Below are 19,741 nucleotides of genomic sequence, written 5' to 3'. Positions count from 1 at the left end.
ATATTTTAAATTTGGTAGTTAGATATACGTGGGATCTTATATAGCGCGTGTAATCAACGTATGTGGAGCAACGCGTATTTTCGTTTTATTGTTTAATGAGCTTGTAAAGCATACAAGCTCTAATGGCTTGTATGTAGAGCTTTTCCGTTTTAAAAATGGCATATGACTGTTTAGTTAAAAAAAATTAGAAACCAGCCATTTTTAATATTTTTTATTATTATTTGATTAATATAAATATTAAATTATTTAAAATAAATAAATTTTATTAATTTATGTATATAAATTTTAAAAAATATGAATATAAATATATTGATTTAAATGTGTAAATTTTAATAAATATAATAATATAAATTATATATTTTTTGTGTATAAAATTTTTAAAATAATAAATATAAATTATTATTAACTAAATACTAATAAAAAATAATAATATTTTTTAGTCATGGATCATTGCTTGTTTATTTAATATATAGTTCCCTCATCTTAACATATGTGAGTTTTTTCAAAATCTATAGAGATAATAAGATCATGCTTCTTGGATATTCTTTGTTCTAATAGCTGCTTTTTTAAGAATAAGTTGAAAAACATATAGCACTCGCATATGCAAATTTCAAAGGATAGCATCTAGGCATATGAGTGAGATTCGTATATTCGGACGCATATTCCGATCATTACTAATTTAGATTTTAGAGTTATTCTTTAGATTTTATTTTATTTTTTATTGTCCATAGTATCTCTGAGTCTATTTAAATGTTTATTGTGCTAATAAATTGTTATATAAATAAGACAAAATTTAAAATTTTAACACTTATTTAAATAGACGAATAAAATTACCATTGAACTAACTCAATATATACCAATCAATGTATACTATATATATATATTAAAGTAAATTTATTATAAATACTCATTAAAGATTAAAAATTTGTCGTTCAATTAATACATTAATACAAGAAATAATAATTTATACCGGAAGTACTTAATAATTTTTCATTAATTTGTTATTATTAAACTATGATAATGGCCTTACAAATTCACAAAAGTTGTATGGTATACGTTAAAAACACAATTTGCATCCATCATAACGTGACGTATTTGACATTAAATGCTGTCACAAATATTTATCCCCAACTGAATTGAAGATAATAATAATAATAATAATAATAATAATAATAATAATAATAATAATAATAATAATAATAATAATAATAATAATAATAATAATAATAAACCATTTTTCAATTTAGTTTTTAGACTTCCACATTTCTTTTCCAAATATACCTATAAATAATAATGTCGGTCCGTCAAATTAATCATCTCATTTTCCAAATTTATGCCTCTGGATAAAAATGTCATTTAATGTATTGTACTAATGTTTTCGTTCATTTCCTACTGTTGCACATTAACACTATGTTTGGTTTAAGGTAAAATAAGAGAAAAGAAAAGTGGTGGAAGAAAAATGAGTAGAAATTTTTTTTTTTGTTTGGATACTAAAAAAAATGAAAAGGAAAGAAAATTTTAGTGTGGGTCTCATAAAAAAATTTTTCTTTCCATTATTAACAAGAAAAATATTATTTTTAGTGTATTTACAATACTACTCCTAATTCTATTATTATTACTAATTATTAATATAAATTTAGTTTTAATAGTTTTAATACAATATTATAATAAAGATTTATATTTAAATATTATATATGTATTAAATAAATAATAATATTTATACTTTATTTTATTATAAGATTATTAATGTAATTTTATACTATTATGATTTTTTTTTTCACTTTTCTTCTCATCCAAACAAAAGAAATTTTTCTCTCTATTTTCTTTTCATTTATTTTCTCTTCATCCAAACAACACACAAATAATTCTACTTTTTCTTCTATTTTCTTTCCTCTCATTTTCTTTCCTCTTATTTTATTTCCTTCTATTTTCTTTTCTATATCCAAACAAACCCTCTATCCGGACCACATTTTTATGCTTCTCTTCTTCAAGATATTTCCTTAGACACTCGTTGACCATTAAGCTTTAATTGTTTTGAAGTTTATTTGTGCCAATATAACATGCATATACATACAACTCTCTCACACACGTTTTCGTTTTGCTCACTTTCTTCTTTTATTTTTTTCAATTTTTTTCATTTTGTGCCCTTTAATTTTATTTGAATAAAATTGCCCAATATTGAAATTATTATGAATATATAATTTTAAATATTCGACAAACAAAATAATCATAATAATAAATCAGGCAAATTTTTTTTATATGAAAAAATATTAGTGTTTTTGTTAAAAATGAGATTATTTAATGTAATTACATTGGGATAAATTTTGCAGGTAGAGAATCAACACGCAAGATGCGTGTTACAACATGTAGGATGGCAATATGTATCCTATCTACGGGTACCCAATCCACAGCGGGTAGGGTATGGTGCGGATTGAGCCTCAACCCTACCCGACCAACCCGCACTTTATATATGTATATGTTATATACTTATATAAAAATATATTTTAGGTGGATGTTAAATCAAAGACCTCTCACTAAATGTAAAAGATCTTTAGTCATTAAAAGAAAATCATTAATTGATAATTTAATATTTTTTTTACATAAAAATCAATTATATTTTAAATTATCATCAAGTTATATAATAATATTATATCTTATTTGTAAACCGCGGATTGAGTCGGGTACCCTCGGGTTAAGACAGAATAGGATTAGGGTTGGATCCAAACCCTACCCTATCCTATCCATTGCCACCCCTATGTATGATGTATATTGGATAGATGTCATCATTCTGGTAACACTGCACGTAGTGTGCATGTTAGACACGTGTTATCATTCTGACGACACAAAGGTTGTGTGTTGGACACGTGTCAATATTTTGGCCAACACACAGAATGTATATTGAATACCTTTTTTACACTTTTACAATATTATAATACACTTCAAATATCAATATTCAACTAAAATATTTTTTTATTTTCTATTAAAAATAATTTCTGAATAAATCACGTGCTTTTGAATTTTAATTCTATTAAGTACAATCCTACTACCTATGCAAAAGTTAAAAAGGTCATCAACTCAAACATTGTGTATGGCAAACATGCCTCAAACTTTAGTCATTGGTAATTCAAGGAGATAATATTTAATTTGGTCCTTAAATTTGTATATAAGCCCTAATTTAGTTCTTAAAGTTTCAATTGTTTTTATTTAATTTTTAAATTTTGCGAACATGACTCATGTTAGTTTTTGAAATAATTTTCAATGTATAGATATTAATAGAATGCTGTCATGAACAGACGGATGCCACACTAGACTATGTAAAATGATGTCATTTTGGTTTTAACACTCAAATAACCAAAAAACAACATCATAAGTGGTGTTTATTGAAACTTTACCTAATAAAACAAGTGACGCGACATCATTTTTGAGTTATTTGAATACTAAAACCAAAACTACATCATTTTATATGTTTTAGTGTGACATTTGATTGCCCATTTCAATGCTTCATTAACGTTTTTGAACTAAAAATCGTCTCAGGAACTAATGAGAGGCACGTTTATAAAATTTGGGGACTAAATAGAGATAATTAAAATTGTAAGGACTAAATTAAGACTCGCATATAAATTTAGAGACCAAATTGAATATTAACTCTAATTCAAGGAATCCACTTGCCAGCCACATCTACAATAATGGAACCAAATAGGGTAATGTTGCACAAACAAATATTTTTGATATTTAAGTCTAATTAAATTGGCACAAATTTAAAAAATTTACATGCATCATGTTTTTTTTTATCCATTTTTCTTCAATACAAAAATTTTTGTTGGTGAATACAGAAATTTATTGATATATATCACATAAATTTTTATACATAGCATATAATAAATTTATTCATATAGCGTAGAAATATTTTCACATAAAATATAAGCTATCGTTGCGAATGTATTTTGTTGGTTGGGTGAATTAATATTTTAAATATGTAGTCCTTCAAAAGTTTTTGTGTTGCATGTACCAAAATTTTGTATTATGCGTATTTTATTGGTTGAGTGTCAATATTCTTAATATATGATCCTCCTTTAAAAATTTATGTGTTGTGCATCAATGTTTTGGATATATGTAGTCTTTTAAAAAATTGTGTTGTGCACTAAAATTTCTGTACTGTATATCAAATTTTCTATACTCATTAGTTTTGCTAAACATATATAGGGAGTAAATTATCATTTCTATCTACGAAAGTTTTAAAAACTGACAAATCTACCAATAAAAAAAGAAATTAAAGTTATAATCATAAAAGATGAATTCTGTACGATAAAATTATCCAAACGCCAAAAAATCACCTAAAAATCTCAAATGACCCCTTTTTCTAACCCTATTTTCCAAACATCAACACCTCCTCCCTCAAATCTCAACTCTCCTTTTATTCTTTTCATGGATTTCACTATCTCTTTTACTAACACCACCACCACCAAATTAAGTTAGCAATATCTTTGTGTTCTTCATCTACAATAACAACAATTTGCAGCTCTTTGAAAAAAAGACTTTGGTGGAGACATTATTTAAATCTAGTGGCATGACGAACCGAGGGAAAGTAGTTGACAGCAATTCGAGACTAGCAGTGGGTTGTTGGCAATGGTTGTCAGCGGTGGGATGGTGGTGGTGGTAGGTTGGCTTGTGTTGGGAGGAAGAAGAAGAAAGAAAATAAAATAAAGAGTAATCTATAAAAAAATATAATAAATAAACAATTTTTTTGTGTAGTTGAATAGATTTGTTTGACACTCCAATATTTTGTTGATTAAAATTGATTGCAACCATATTGATTTTCTGGTATAATTGAAACAGAAAATACTAAAAAAGAAAAAACAAATTTTTAAATCAAATGTTTCTTTAGCGTGGGCGTCAGTTTTGAGAGAACTATGTAATGTTAAAAATTCTATCAATTACATACATATATATATCTAGTCCAAGTCTAAAAGAGGCATGGGTTAAGTTCCACATTGTAATTGTCTAACAAAACAAAGTTTTGTCTTAAAAATATGATCATACATTCATGCTTATACAATTATATATTGCATGAAAATGATTTTTTTATTTAGAAAAAAGAATACTTTAAAAGTTTATTTTATACATTAAATTTACACCATTCATTTAATTTTCAAAAGTGATTTAGATCTCCTAAATTTATCGACGGCAACATAGAATTGATATTTTAAATACTAAAATAGACGTCATATTCGATAATTTAGAAAAAAAGTATTTTCGATTAAGGTTTTATTATTGACAATAATGTGACGATAATAGGAGAATATTTTAATGTCACCAAAATAATAGATGACTTTGGTATAAATATGATCATGTTGCCTCCTCCTATCAATTTAAGCTTTTGGGATGAGCGGTTCCATGATATGATATAAGAGCTTTATGTTCAAAAAATAGTGTTTGTTTTCAGAAACTACGATTGAAACTATGGGATTGGGACTCAGAATTGTGTCTGGTAGTCAGAACCTATAACTAAAATTTCAATATCGAGACACAAAATTCTAGTCCTTTCAATACCTCTAAAAAGTGGAGACACATGAAGCGAAAATTTTTTAGGATGAAAACTGAAACTTTAATAGTATTTTTTTTCAAGAATATCTCATTTATTCTTTCAAATTCTAAATCTACTCTTCAATCTCTATATTTATCTTAAACTAAATATAATATTGAGATATAACTTACTTCAATATATTTTACATTAAATACAATACAGAGACTTAATTTAGTCTATGTCTTCTAGTCTAAGTCTTTCTTTCAAACGCAGCCAAAAGGTCTTGAGTTCGATCTTTGGTGAATCCCAAAAATAAAAAAAATAGCATAAAGTAAATAAAAGAAGAAAAGAAGGCCTATACAAAAATCAAATAAACCCAAAAGAAATTCTTACTTGAAGAGAAATGTTAAAAATATAATTATTCATGTTATCTCTTCTTATTAACTTAAATTTTTGAAATGAGTGATTTTATGATAGATTTGACGGTCAATTTTAATATTTTATCTCTAATTAATTTTTTAAAACTTTATCGATAACAAATTGATGAAAAATATTAAAAAAAACATCGATCATCAATTTTTATGTCAAAAAATACGCTATTTCTTGTAGTGATACATGATGTCTTTTATAAGTTAACTTTTCATCAATATGGAGTTCAGCCTATCATCTATCATTTATCATTTATCATTTCTAAGACTTGATATGAATATAAACATGTGACCCGATGTGTATCTAACTATATATTGTTGAAATATTTGAGTGTAACCGTAAATTGACAACTTAAGAGGGAAAAAAAAAAGTCCATACACGAAGATGTGGTGGTGTTACACTGCCGAATCATTTGGCATGTTTTGCAACTTAGCTTGGATAATGAAAATGACACATAACACAATCCACCCCCAGCTATATGGCACTCACTTCTTTTGGATTTTCAGCTCCACTCTTGGCCTTTTCCACTTTTGTTCTTTTCAATCTTTCAGTTGAGAGAATAAAGTGTGATCTCTCACCTTTAATTTTATAAGTGGAACAAAAAATAAAGAAAAGAGAGAACAATAAAAGATGAAATTAAACACTAGATACTATCCAATTTTTTTCACTGGAGAGGATCCACTCTCCTATAGAGAGAGTCCTATCAGCTTTCATTTAAGACTAATACTTCAAATTGTGCTTGGTTAATTTTTTAATTAGATGCTTTAGTTACGTTTTAATTTTAATTTTAATTACTAAATAAATTCTTAAATTTTTAATCCATTAGGTAAATCAGTCTTTATGTCAGAATATCGTATTAGAGGATAACAAGTTTAGTTAAATTAGTTCTAATTATTATTTAAAAAATACATAAAAACATATTTTTTTAGAAAAAAATCTCATATCAATCTTTTTATGTATATAAATTTCATTAATTTTTAACAAAAAAGTGATATAAAAATTAATTTATCTAATAAAAAAATTAATTACAAATTTAGTAATTAAAATATGTTAACAACTAAAATGTCTGAAAAAAATTGATGATTGATTTGGATATATTAGTATATTACTCAGTACCTATTAATCCATTATTAATGCAAATAACATAATTATATGACGCATTGCTTTTTATTTAGTGGAGAATCCCTAAATGGCACTCTTTTAAAAAATTATTATTAAGTTATCACCAATTTTTAAATTGTTTATCCATATGATTGAGAATTTGCATTTCAAACTCTATATTGGCTAATCAATTTTGATGGTTACCGTGAATAGTTTATTAGTTTATTTAAGTAAATATTAAATATTTAATTTTATTTTGTATACATAATAATTTATTGGTCAATAATAAATTTTTAAATAAAATTTTGATAAATAACGAATTAAAATATATTATCTGAAAAAAAAAACTTTATATTATTGGCTAATAGGTCTCCTCATCATATACATGGCATCTTGGAACATATTCTTTTACAGTTTACTTTCAAATATATGGATCTTTTAATTTTATTCTTTGAAAAAGCTTGGACATTTATAGATCAATTTAACTTGAACCTTTTTTTCCTTCCGAAAGTGGGTTAGTTAACTTATAACCTTCACGTACACAATAAGGATGTAATTTTCCAAAAGAACAAAACTACTTGTGTAATAATAGAATAAGATTTTAAGATTGAAAAAATAAGTTGATAATGACATTTGTGAATTCTCTTTTTTTTTTCTCTCCTAAAATTTGGTGAATTCATTAAAAATTTTCTTTTTTTTTTTTGTGCCCAAACTTTTCTTTCATTTAATTTGTATCATATTTATAACAATATTTAAAATAATATTTTATAATATATAAAAATATTAAACATATCATTGTGACATTGTCTAAACCTAAAAGACCAAATATATATATTTTTTGTTGTACATCGGGGTCTAAGTCTAAAAAAAAAACAAAACTAATAACTATTATTCACATGAATCAAGTTGGATTGGTCTAGTAATTAATTCACTAGTCCCCTTAAGTAAGTGTTGAAAATTCGAATCCTGCCTTGTACATGTAGCAATTTATTTGCCAACGACAAACCCTTAAATAGAACTCAGTACTACGACAAATTAATCCTTGATCTAGGTGGAAGGATACCGTGAAAAACCAAAAACTACTATTCACATGCGATCTATCCATTCTCTTAGCCTCATGCCCTCATCGCTCAAGAATCAAGATGGTGAAAGACCAAATATATATTTCCAAAAGCAGAGAAAGGTCATTAAATTTTACTAAACCGTGCAAACAAATCAGATCATTTTCTCATTCCTCCTTTTTAGTTTACCCTTCGCCCCTTCCACCACCAAAAAGCTGAGAGTGAAATTTCGGAAAAAAAATTGGAACACTCACAAGGCCACAAAATCCCAATAATTGATTGTTAATTGTTTTTTTCTATTGAAAAAAGGAACCTAGGTCCTAGAGTCAGGTAGATAGACATTGAAAAAGAGTACACGTCATCTTGCATTTGTTGTTTGCGCTATAAATAGCAGAGGCGGAGCCACATTTGCCTCCATTTTAACACAGAGGACAGAGCTCACTGAGGCACTCAACTCCAATAACCCAACCCAACCCAACTCAAACCCATAACAATCACCATAACTAACAAACAAAACACACGCACACTTTCATTAGTAGGGTTTATGCTTTTTAGTTACGCTTATCCCTCTCTCTCTTCTCGCCATAGTTATATTTAAGATTTTAAGTTAGGACCGCGGACCATTCCGTTTCCGTGAACCACCGTAACAGAAAAACCGAAAACGGTTATAGAGAGAGAAAGTACTGAAGCATACTCTCTCTCTTTCTAGAGAGAGTAGTTGTGATCGAAAGCAATGGATACTTACGCGGTGCATTTGGCCATGGCAGCACTCGTCGGTGCTTCCGTCGTGGCCGTGTCGGCGTACTATATGCACCGCAAGACGCTGTCGCAGCTGCTGGAGTTTGCCAAGACGGTGGAGAAGGAAGTGGCTCCTGGCGGCGGAGTGGAAGGAGGCGATGAGTCGCCGATGCATTTGAAGAAGAGGCGCGGTGGTGCGAGAAGGAAGGGAGGCAGAGGTTATCGGTGGAGCTCGGCGTCGCTGCCGGACGTGGCGACGGTCTCCGGCGGCGGACTGGATGGAGAGGAGAAGCGGAACGGAGCGTTTCATGTTGAGGGGATTCCGGCGGGGCTGCCGCGACTGCAGACTCTCCGCGAAGGTATGGCTACTACGATGGAACTTCTGAATGTTATTATTATGTGATGATTTTGGTGCGTTTTATTGACACTGATTGTTGATTGAGCATTGACTCAGTGAGTTGAGCCATATTGTGGTAAATTATTTGGTGTTTAATTGATAATATTGCAGTGTGTAGACCAATTCTGAAGTTTCAAAATGGCTTGCGTTTATTATGTATTATGGACAGAAAGTTCACACGATGTTAGGAAAAGAATACGAGACAGTATTCTGGAAGCTGGTATTTTTGTTTTAGGTGAATGGATGATAGTTTCGGTATAAAAGAAAAGAAAGGCGAAGAAATGAGAATATTTTCTGTTTGTAGACAGGTCTCCATAACAATCAATAACAGTTCAATTCTAGACTTAATAACTGTTCACTGAAATTTAGGAACAATTTTATTCAGCAGGTTCCAATAAATAAAACTAAGAAATCACATAACTTCAGAAGGGAAAGAAAGAGTAAGGGAAGTAAGCTGAAGTATCAGTCTTCTTGGAGCATATTCCGGTGATATCCCACCTTGGAATTCAGCTAGACAGTTTTTCAAAGATCACTGTTTCTCTAAGGAAACGCAAATTTATTTCCTACTGATAATACCTTTGCGAGTTCCTGGAATTGAGATTTACTTATAATTGTTTGTTGTGTTTTGCCCTGCAAGTTTTGTAGTTTAAACATTTAGCATCAATATATGGTGTTGAAGGTGTAGAGGTGTGGAGTGAGTAGCATTCATCTTTTGTTGCCACTATGTTGGCTTTATAGTTTATACTGTATACTGTACTTCAGATGCTCTAGACCACCTGTTACAGAAAACGGTTCTTTACTTTTTTTTTTTCCGTTTCTTTTTTGTTATTTTTTCTTTCTCCTGACCAAGATAACCTTACAGGAAAATCAGCACAGTCTGGTTCCTTTAAGAGAAGTCTTTTAAGACCAACTTCTCCCAAATCTCCTGTTGTAAGTGCTAGCGCTTTTGAAAGTGTAGACGGATCAGATGATGATGATGATAATTTGGGAGACAGTGTTAAACTTGATACAACATATCTGCATACAAATGGAAATGTTGTAAGTCTGTTATGCACTTTTTGCCATTGTGTTTAGCATTTATTTATACTCTTATGTAAAAGAAAGTTTTCTGTTTATGGGATAAGAATTCTCTGTCCTATATTACACGTTGTGATGTAGGATAATTACTACATATTTTTGCTTCTCCCTTGATTGGAATTACCTTTTTTTTTTTCCCCTGTTACTCTTTAACTAAACTTCAATTCTCAGACGATGTAATGTTCAATGTCTGCCAAAGTAAAGAGTTGGATGTTAAAATGTATGCAGGGTCCAGAAGGTAAAAACCCATACGAGTCTTTACCTGATCATGTTAATGCCAATGGAGAGCAAATGGCAATTGCACCTTCAAGTATGATCAGATCACATAGCGTTTCTGGTGATCTGCATGGTGTGCAGCCTGATCCAATAGCAGCTGACATCCTGAGGAAGGAACCAGAGCAAGAAGTTTTTGCACGACTGAAAATCACTCCGCTTGGTATGAAATATTGCTTATTATCTTGAGTGTAATAAATTACCTTTAGGGGTTTCTTATGGAATGTATATAACCTGCTTAATTCAAATGCCTTTTTTACTGAAAATATTTGTAATTGAAGAAAACCATATAGCAAATTGTAATGATTTTTTATTGCTGTTTAGAGTCCCCATCACCTGATGAAGTTGAAGCCTATGTGGTTCTTCAAGAATGCCTTGAAATGAGAAAAAGATATGTTTTTAAAGAAGATGTTGCTCCATGGGAGAGAGAAGTTATATCCGATCCCTGCACCCCAAAGCCTAACCCAGACCCATTCTTTTACACCCCTGAAGGAAAGTCTGATGTGAGTTCTTTCCATTTTTGTTATTTTCTAGATTTCCACATGTGAAACTTGATATCCTAGTTTATATCCTCTGATTAAATGTGCATTATTTCTCTTGTCCTGCAGCATCACTTTGAAATGCAAGATGGGGTTATTCATGTATATCCAGATAGAGACGGTAAGTAGCTAAGGAGAGTAACTTGCTTTTATGTAATATTTTTCTTTTAAAATGATTTTACCACTCTAGCTGGTATTCTTAAGCGTTCCTGCATACAAATTGCAGGCAAAGATGAGCTTTTTCCTGTTGCCGATGCAACTACATTTTTCACTGATCTTCATCAAATACTTCGAGTCATAGCAGCAGGGAATATCAGAACTTTATGCCATCATCGGCTTAATCTTCTAGAACAAGTAAGAGCATCTTGAACATGCTGGATATAACTAATAAAGTGCATTTAAATTGAAGATTGGAATCATGTGGTTGTTTGACATTTTTCTTTACATTTTGCATGCAGAAATTCAATCTTCATTTGATGCTAAATGCTGATAGGGAATTTCTTGCTCAGAAAAGTGCTCCACATCGAGACTTCTATAATGTTAGGAAAGTTGATACACATGTCCATCACTCAGCATGCATGAATCAAAAACATCTTTTAAGGTTCATAAAATCAAAGCTGAGGAAAGAGCCTGATGAGGTGATAGTTCAGATCTCTTTATCATCCTGTTGTAACATGATTTTCTTTAAGGCTGAATAGATAAATCATAAATCAAGCAACTTTTCTTTCGAAACAATCTAAGTTACCATGATAGTACACTCATTTCTGTTTAAATCTCTTGATAACCTCATTCAAAGCCTTCTCAAGTCTTTTTTTCCCCCTAACCACTGGTATATTTCCCATCTGATCTACTTTCATGCTGGGTGGGTGCTCTACCGATCTTTTCCCCACTTATCCAAACCATCTAAAGATAAGTTCCACCCTCTTTCAACAATAGGCACCACTTTGGCTCTCTCTTTCATGTCCTCGTTTCTTATGCTGTCAATTCAAGTATGGCTACTCATCCATATAAGCATCTTCATTTCGGTCACACTAAACTTATGTTCGTGTCCACCTTTTACCATCCAACACTCCATTTCACACAACATATTTGGTTTAATGGCAATGCGATAAAATTTACTTTTAAGTTTTAAAGGTACATTTTTTGTTGCATATGAAGCGTAAAACACACCTCTGTTTTGACTAACCTGTTTGAATCTTATGGTGTACATGATCCTTTCTTTCTCCATTGTCTTAAGTAATACAATTAAGATACTTAAATCTCTTGATATGTGATATGAAGTAAATTTTTCTATAAACATAGAAATTTGGATTGTTAATTGAACATATGAATGTGATAGATGATACTGCTGAAATACTTGTGACATTCAGGATACTTAAAATGATCAACTGAGTATCATCATTGCAGAAGTCAATACCAAATGCCTTTTATTATACCGTTTTGATTACTAATATCATGTGAGTTGTATTTTAGGAAGATTATTACTGTGAATAATCTTAACTTTTCCAGGTTGTAATATTTAGAGATGGGACATATCTGACCTTGAAAGAAGTTTTTGAGAGTCTGGACTTAACTGGGTAAGATCTTATTCTGTGCTTTCTATTATTATCATAATTTATAACTGAATCTGGTAGCATTAAGCTTCTGCAAGTTAATCTGCTTTTTGAACATATTTTTACAGATATGACCTCAATGTTGACCTTTTGGACGTTCACGCAGACAAGAGTACATTTCATCGTTTTGACAAGTTCAATCTTAAATACAATCCTTGTGGTCAAAGTAGGCTCAGGGAGATATTTCTAAAGCAGGATAATCTCATTCAAGGTAATTTCCTTTCAGAATTATACATTTGTTTTAGAGTTTAGGGTTCAGTATTATACATTTTGAAGTCCTATGTAATTCACTTATTTATTTATTTATTTATAAATAGTCACAGTGGCAGAAAACCTGTTGGCTTTTTGGAGTCTCTTTACTTGTTACATTCTACTTCAAATAAGGATTTTATCTAACATGCTAAAATTCAATAAAGTCCATCTGAGGACAGTTGCTGTGTGGAAAAAGAAAAAAAAAAAAAAAACCCTCCTGTGCTGCGAAACATTGAAACTTGTTAGTAGCTGTCTAATTTCACCAAGCCATATCCATACAAACTTGGATAAAAAAAGTTGGTTGGGTGCTATTTGAATGATTTTCTAGAATATATTCTCAAGCCTACTTGATCTATATCAATTAGCTTTATTTTTGGTTGTTGAACTCATTAGGTTGGTTTTATAAGAGCTATATCTACTTGCAGTTTTAGATTGTTGTCAAAAGCAACTGCTATCTATGGATTAAGAATTAGTTCAAGAAGCAAATAAGAACGTCTTGCAAAGTAATAACATGGGGATATTGACAAAGTGTTTCGGCATTCATGTTGGAGTTCATTATTATGATCTTTGTTGATTGATTCGGTTTTTATCATCATTACTTACTAGCGCTCAAACTATTGTCTTGCATTAAATAGGTCGTTTCCTTGGTGAGTTGACAAAGCAAGTGTTTTCTGATCTCGCTGCTAGTAAATATCAGGTGCTTTCCCATATCCTGTCATGTTACAACATAAAATTCTAAAATTCAAGTAGAACACTTCATTTTTATTTATTTATTTATTTAATTTTGAATTAATTTAATTTAAACCGTTTTAGGTGTTAGTTTCCTATGTGCTTTTCCTCGGGCATTAAAATTAACATGGACAAGTTTCTTACTATGCTATTTTGTATATAGTTTTCGTAAACTTGGCTTTGCTATAAGCATGTATGTTTGTTTTTTTCAATTCTGATTCAAGTTCCACGAAAAGGCAGGCTACTAACTAGCATAGTTGTACCACCCACCCCCCTGCTTTTTCCCCATGTGTGTCTAATATTTTTTAAATACAACTTTGATTATTTTATATTAAGGAAAGGTCTACTTAAATTTATTTTTTCTATTAGTATTGGCCAATCTGTTTAAATTAAGTCTTAGCCTTTTTATTCATAACATTTTTCTTTTCAAATTTAAATTTCAGATTCTTAATTTTTGTGAACTATCAGCAACTGGATGAAGCATCCTTTCTTATTTTTATTTATTTAAAAAATAGAATTTTGCATTTTTTGGTTTTATGATTTCCCATTTTCCCATGTAGTGGTATGAGTTTTTGTTGTTGATATTTATTTCCATTTCTTTATCAGTACTTTGTTGGGATTCCCTCCTAGATGCTTGTTAACTTGCGTCTTTCCTTACCTAATTTATTTGCAGATGGCTGAATATAGAATATCAATATATGGTAGGAAGCAAAGTGAATGGGACCAATTAGCTAGTTGGATAGTGAATAATGATTTGTACAGCGAGAATGTTGTTTGGTTAATTCAGGTATTTTCTAGCTTTTATTTGCTTAAATCACATATCAGTTTTATTATCACAATTTATGGTGAGGTTTTATTTTTAGCTTCACTTAGTTTTCATGCCTTAATTCATACCATCTGATTTGCTCATTTTCAATATCATAGCTTTCAGCTCCATATCATTTTTTTTCCATGTTTTTTATTTTACTGTTTTCTAATTTAGATTATGAGTTTGAGTAAAACATTTTCTGGCTTAATTTGCACTGATTGTAATGTTGTCATTTGTCTATCGATATATTTCTTATAAAATCTGTCTTGCAGCTTCCAAGGTTGTACAATGTGTACAAAGAAATGGGAATTGTTACCTCATTCCAGAACATGCTTGACAATATCTTTATTCCTCTCTTTGAGGTTACTGTTGATCCTGATTCCCATCCTCAGCTTCATGTTTTCTTAAAACAGGTTTGTTTCTCATCTACACTTTGAATTCATTTTTGGAGTAAACATCTATTGCTCCTCCAAGGGAACAAGTGTTCATTAAATAGTCCATCACGTCACTTTAAGCATTAAATTGGTTGCTTTGGTGACCAATTTGAAGTGCTCGTCATTGGACCAAGTTTATGATACTTATGTTTTCAGAAGACCAAAATCGGTGTTAGTTCTGCCTTTCATACAATGGCTGTTCATTCCCTTAAGATTATAACTTATTGCCTGCTGATTTAGGTCTGTATTTTGTTACCTGTTCGCTAATTAAATATCAAAGGGAATGTGGATGTTTAGAACTATGCATTGTGCAAGTTGACCTCAGTCATATTTGCTCTTGCACTATATATTAATCATTTGGTTATTTATTTATTTACATTTACAGGTGGTTGGGTTGGATTTGGTGGATGATGAAAGCAAACCCGAAAGACGGCCAACAAAACACATGCCCACACCTGCTCAATGGACTAACGTATTCAACCCAGCATTTTCATACTATGCGTATTACTGTTATGCTAATCTTTACACCTTAAACAAGGTATATGGTTTTTATCCACAACTGTAGGTTTTAGTATCAATTTTTGGTGCTTAGGTAGTCACTCTTATTATTAGAGCATAAATCCATTTTTATAACGAGCATTCTTTTTTGTTAATACCTTACAATAATGCATGCAATTCAGCTTGAATTGCATAATTGTCAAATCATACTGTATTAATGCTTGCAGTCATTCAGATCTGACATTTACTTTGGACAGTCTATACATCACTTGTTTCTTTTCAATTTTGTTTTGATGCACCAACATTAAACCTTATGAATATTTCTCAGCTTCGGGAATCAAAAGGAATGACAACAATCAAATTCCGTCCACATTCTGGAGAGGTATATACTGGATACCCAGAGTATATTTCTTTCTTTATTTGTTCATTTTTATATGGAAACCTGATGCATCATCATATTATCATTAGGCTGGGGATATTGATCATCTTGCTGCAACCTTTCTTACGGCCCATAACATTGCACATGGAATCAATTTGAGAAAATCTCCTGTACTTCAATATTTGTATTATTTAGCCCAGGTATTGTCCTTTTTCAACTGGTTACTTAGTTGTGAACTTGAGATATTTGTAGTGACTAATTTTCATTGGATTTTTTTTTATCAGATTGGATTGGCAATGTCTCCCCTGAGCAATAACTCCCTATTCTTAGATTACCACAGGAACCCTTTTCCAATGTTCTTCTTACGAGGTTTGAATGTTTCACTTTCTACTGATGATCCACTCCAAATTCATTTAACAAAGGAACCATTGGTTGAAGAGTACAGTATAGCTGCTTCCGTGAGATCTCTCTCTCTCTCTCTCTCTCTCTCTCTCTCTCTCTCTCTATATATATATATATATATATATATATATATATGGTATAGGAAGACAGTGCTCACAGTCAGGACACTTCCTTCCTTTACAGGTTTGGAAGTTGAGCTCATGTGATTTATGTGAAATTGCCCGCAATTCAGTTTATCAGTCAGGCTTCTCACATGCCTTAAAGGTACATCTTTTATCCTGTCTCTCCTGGATAAGAATCCTGTACCCTCAACCTCAAGTCATAACTTAGTTTTGTCTTGTCCAAACGTGTACTCAATGTATCCCGCAATGTCCTTTTAATGGATGAGGTTGACTGAAAATTCAATCAATATTTAACACGATCATCTTGGCGTATATGGTTTTAAATTTTTAGTTACTGAACTCTCAATCTCTGATACAGTTCAGTTATATACACTGAAAAAGAAAACCCCTCAAAACTTATCTATATTTTCGTATACAGTAAAAAGTGAATAAATAAATAGTAACGGTATCAAAACTGGTTATTACATTAAGCATAAATATGCTTCCTTTTATTTTGTTGAAATAATATGTAGTGGCATGATATATGATGATACTAGATGTTTATTTAAAAACTATAGTTAGTTTTTCTTCTAACTGATACTTTGTTTCCAACTAATCCTTTTTTTGTTCAGTCACACTGGATTGGTAAGGAATATTACAAGAGGGGGCCAAACGGAAACGACATTCACAAAACTAATGTTCCTCACATCCGGTTGGAATTCCGCGACACGGTATGAGTTTAATGGTTAACACATTTAACTTGTGTCTCTTGTTATGAGTTGAATTTAATAATTTAACTTGTCTCTTTTTTCCATGTATGGTTGAAATGGTTTATAAACAAATTGAGATTTTTGCTTGCCAAATTTACAGGCATATTGTATTTCATTGGTTGATAAATGTGTACTAAAATAATTTCATCATGTGATCTGTTAGACAAGAATCACACAGTATGATTGCTGTCCTTGCAGATATGGAGAGAGGAGATGCAACAGGTTTATTTGGGAAAAGCCATTATTCCCGTAGAAATTGACAAATAATATGCCAGAGGCATGTATTGATGCATACTTGAACAAGTGGAGGTTGTGAATTTGGATTTGGTTTATTTTAAAATGCACAATTGTTATAATGAGAAACTGAGGGGTTAAGTATCCTTAGATCAATAATTTGTTTTTTATGTGGGCTTATTAAATGATTCAAAGGATAGTTAATCCCCTCATTTTCTCATTGTACTAACTTGTACTAACTTTTACTTTAGAGGAGTCAATTCCAATGGTTTTAGCATTATAATGTAGCAATAACCGAGTGTCCAATATTTATTGAATTTCTTCAAATAGGTAGAGATTGAATTCTGCAAATTCGTCCAGCGATCAAAGATACCACTCAGGCTGAAGATATTAGTAGCTGAAGCAGATAATAATTTGTAATTTACAAGACCACCGAGCTTGAGTATGGATCAAGGACTACGCTGCTACATGTCAACATGGCTTGGGGAACGTGTTCTCTTGTATTCACATGGGCTACAAGCCTACAAGTAAAACGGGTAGTGTTAGCAATAACTGCAAGCTTTGGGCAAATGATGATGCCTGTTGCTGCTGTAAATATATAACATTACGACCTTCAGAGGGAAGAGAGATTCTCTCTCAAAATTTTGACTCTCTTTTTGTCCATATAGTATCCCCTCCCTTGGTTGATAGAAACAGGGAGCCTGTCACTTTTGGCATACATATTTGATAATGCCATGCAATATTTCAATGCCCGAGCTAGATAGAGGGTGAGAGTTGAGGTTTATACTATTTATACCATAAATAAAATGAACTTCATTGAAATCCCAATATTGAAGGTTGGGATGGAATTGGAAGCATATTGTGCAACCATTTCAATAACATTATTTATTTATTTATTACTGTTGACGTACATGCACATTCTACTTGAACGCGTCACAACAGCACCAAAATAAATTATAAGTTTAGGGATAAAATGTGACAATCTGATAATAAGTTTTGGAAATCGTTGGCAATCTAACAAAAGTTTAAAAGATGTGAGACAATCTGATAATAAGTTTTGGAAATCATTGGCAATTAGGAGACCTTATCTCAATTATATTGCGTAACAGAAAGAAGCAAAATAAATGGTGTGATTTGAACGTTGTTATTGCAATAATGCATAAGAAGGGTTTAGAAGTTTTAAGTGGTGGCTTGGTTTGTTCTCTGCCAAGGCCACAATTCATCAATTCTACAACAAAGGAGGACAATTCTTTTCTTCATATTGGTCCATTATTGCTTTTAGTTTCCTTTTCCTCTAAAGTTTACCAACTCAAAATTTTAAGTTCTTTGTTAGTTGCTCATATCACGTTATAACAAAATCAGTTCAGATTAGAGAAAATTAAGATGAAATGTAATCCGTATAAAGAATGCTAAATGCTAATAGAACAAAGTCACTAACAAACATAAACCAACTGAGGTTACCCGATACCAACTAGCAAACCATGAACCCAAATTCAGAATGGCCATGACGGAGCTACAATATGTGATTATGAGTAGCCTTTGAATATAAGTACCCAAGTATCCTAGATATTTGCAAGACAAAACAAGCAACATGGAGCTGGAGGGATCATTAACTTGCCCAAGCAAAGCGAGAATCCCACGGTGGTTCTATATTTTTTGTTTGTTGCTCACGGTATCTCCCATTCCAACAGGACAAGGACTAATTCGTCGCGGATCTAAGCTCCATTTAAGGGTTTGCCGCTGGCCAACAGGTTGTTCAGTTGTTGCATGCACAAGGCAAAATTCAAAACTTCAACGGACAAGTGAGCTGACCACTCGGCCAATCCAAGTTGGTTCACGGTGGTTCTATTTTGTTTGGAAAGTTTTTGCATCAACCTGAGATAAAAATAACAACATAAATTACATTTTATTCGGTCCCGTTACACATTCAAGTTTTTTTTCTGGTAATCAAGTTTAATTAAGCTGGTCCAATCCCAACAAAAACCAGTTTCATTAGTAAGAGTGTGTCTACATGCTCCAATTCTCCACTAACGTGAACATTCGTAAGTCGTAACCCGCGTTCCTTGTTCTTTTTCTTTGAATTTTTACTTCTTCTCCACTGCTTTTTCCTCATCATCGTTCTTTTATTGCTTCTACTGTTGTCTGCGTTTTTTTTCCTTCATCTTTTTGATGATTTTGCATCATTATGTATTTTTTTTCTTCTTTCTTTAATTTTTTTTTTTTACTCTTATTAAAAGAGTAAAACAAGAAGAATTAGGAGAAGGTGAAACAAGTAAGAGAAAATGAAAAAAAAGAAGAAGAAGACGATGATGATGACAAAAAAGAAGAGAAAGAATTTTGAGTTATAAATTATGCAGAATTTATTAGCATCAAAACTTTTTA

At 31.1% G+C, this 19,741-nt stretch overlaps 1 protein-coding gene across 2 annotated transcripts; it reads left to right on the top strand.

The window, feature by feature from the left end:
* The first annotated feature begins 8,413 nt into the window (after nt 1-8,413).
* On the top strand, nt 8,414-18,216 carry LOC112728020 (AMP deaminase). 2 transcript variants are annotated; one of them, XM_072209612.1, is made up of 20 exons: nt 8,414-9,212; nt 10,113-10,288; nt 10,556-10,763; nt 10,925-11,103; nt 11,209-11,260; nt 11,366-11,493; nt 11,598-11,777; nt 12,649-12,716; nt 12,821-12,963; nt 13,640-13,701; nt 14,407-14,520; nt 14,814-14,954; nt 15,361-15,513; nt 15,802-15,855; nt 15,942-16,052; nt 16,137-16,310; nt 16,438-16,518; nt 16,988-17,086; nt 17,324-17,434; nt 17,694-18,216. In XM_072209612.1, the coding sequence occupies exons 1-19, from the start codon at nt 8,849-8,851 to the stop codon at nt 17,390-17,392; spliced, it is 2,556 nt and encodes an 851-aa protein (XP_072065713.1). In that variant the 5' UTR covers nt 8,414-8,848; the 3' UTR covers nt 17,393-17,434; nt 17,694-18,216. The 2 variants fall into 2 exon arrangements, with proteins under 2 accessions (XP_072065713.1, XP_025633779.1); XM_025777994.3 differs by having other exon boundaries at nt 17,690-18,216.
* The last annotated feature ends 1,525 nt before the right edge of the window (nt 18,217-19,741 follow it).

This window comes from Arachis hypogaea, chromosome 12, assembly GCF_003086295.3.
Source record: "Arachis hypogaea cultivar Tifrunner chromosome 12, arahy.Tifrunner.gnm2.J5K5, whole genome shotgun sequence".
Lineage (NCBI taxonomy): Eukaryota > Viridiplantae > Streptophyta > Magnoliopsida > Fabales > Fabaceae > Arachis > Arachis hypogaea.
The sequence above is the reverse complement of the archived record's forward strand: the minus strand, read 5'-3'. Positions and strand labels throughout refer to the sequence as shown.

Excerpts from the sequence above, each read along its gene's own strand:
- LOC112728020 (XM_072209612.1), top strand. The coding sequence starts at position 8,849 with ATGGATACTTACGCGGTGCATTTGGCCATGGCAGCACTCGTCGGTGCT. Across the intron at positions 10,289-10,555 it reads TGCATACAAATGGAAATGTT|GGTCCAGAAGGTAAAAACCC; the intron begins GTAAGTCTGTTA and ends AAATGTATGCAG. Across the intron at positions 16,311-16,437 it reads AGTACAGTATAGCTGCTTCC|GTTTGGAAGTTGAGCTCATG; the intron begins GTGAGATCTCTC and ends CTTCCTTTACAG.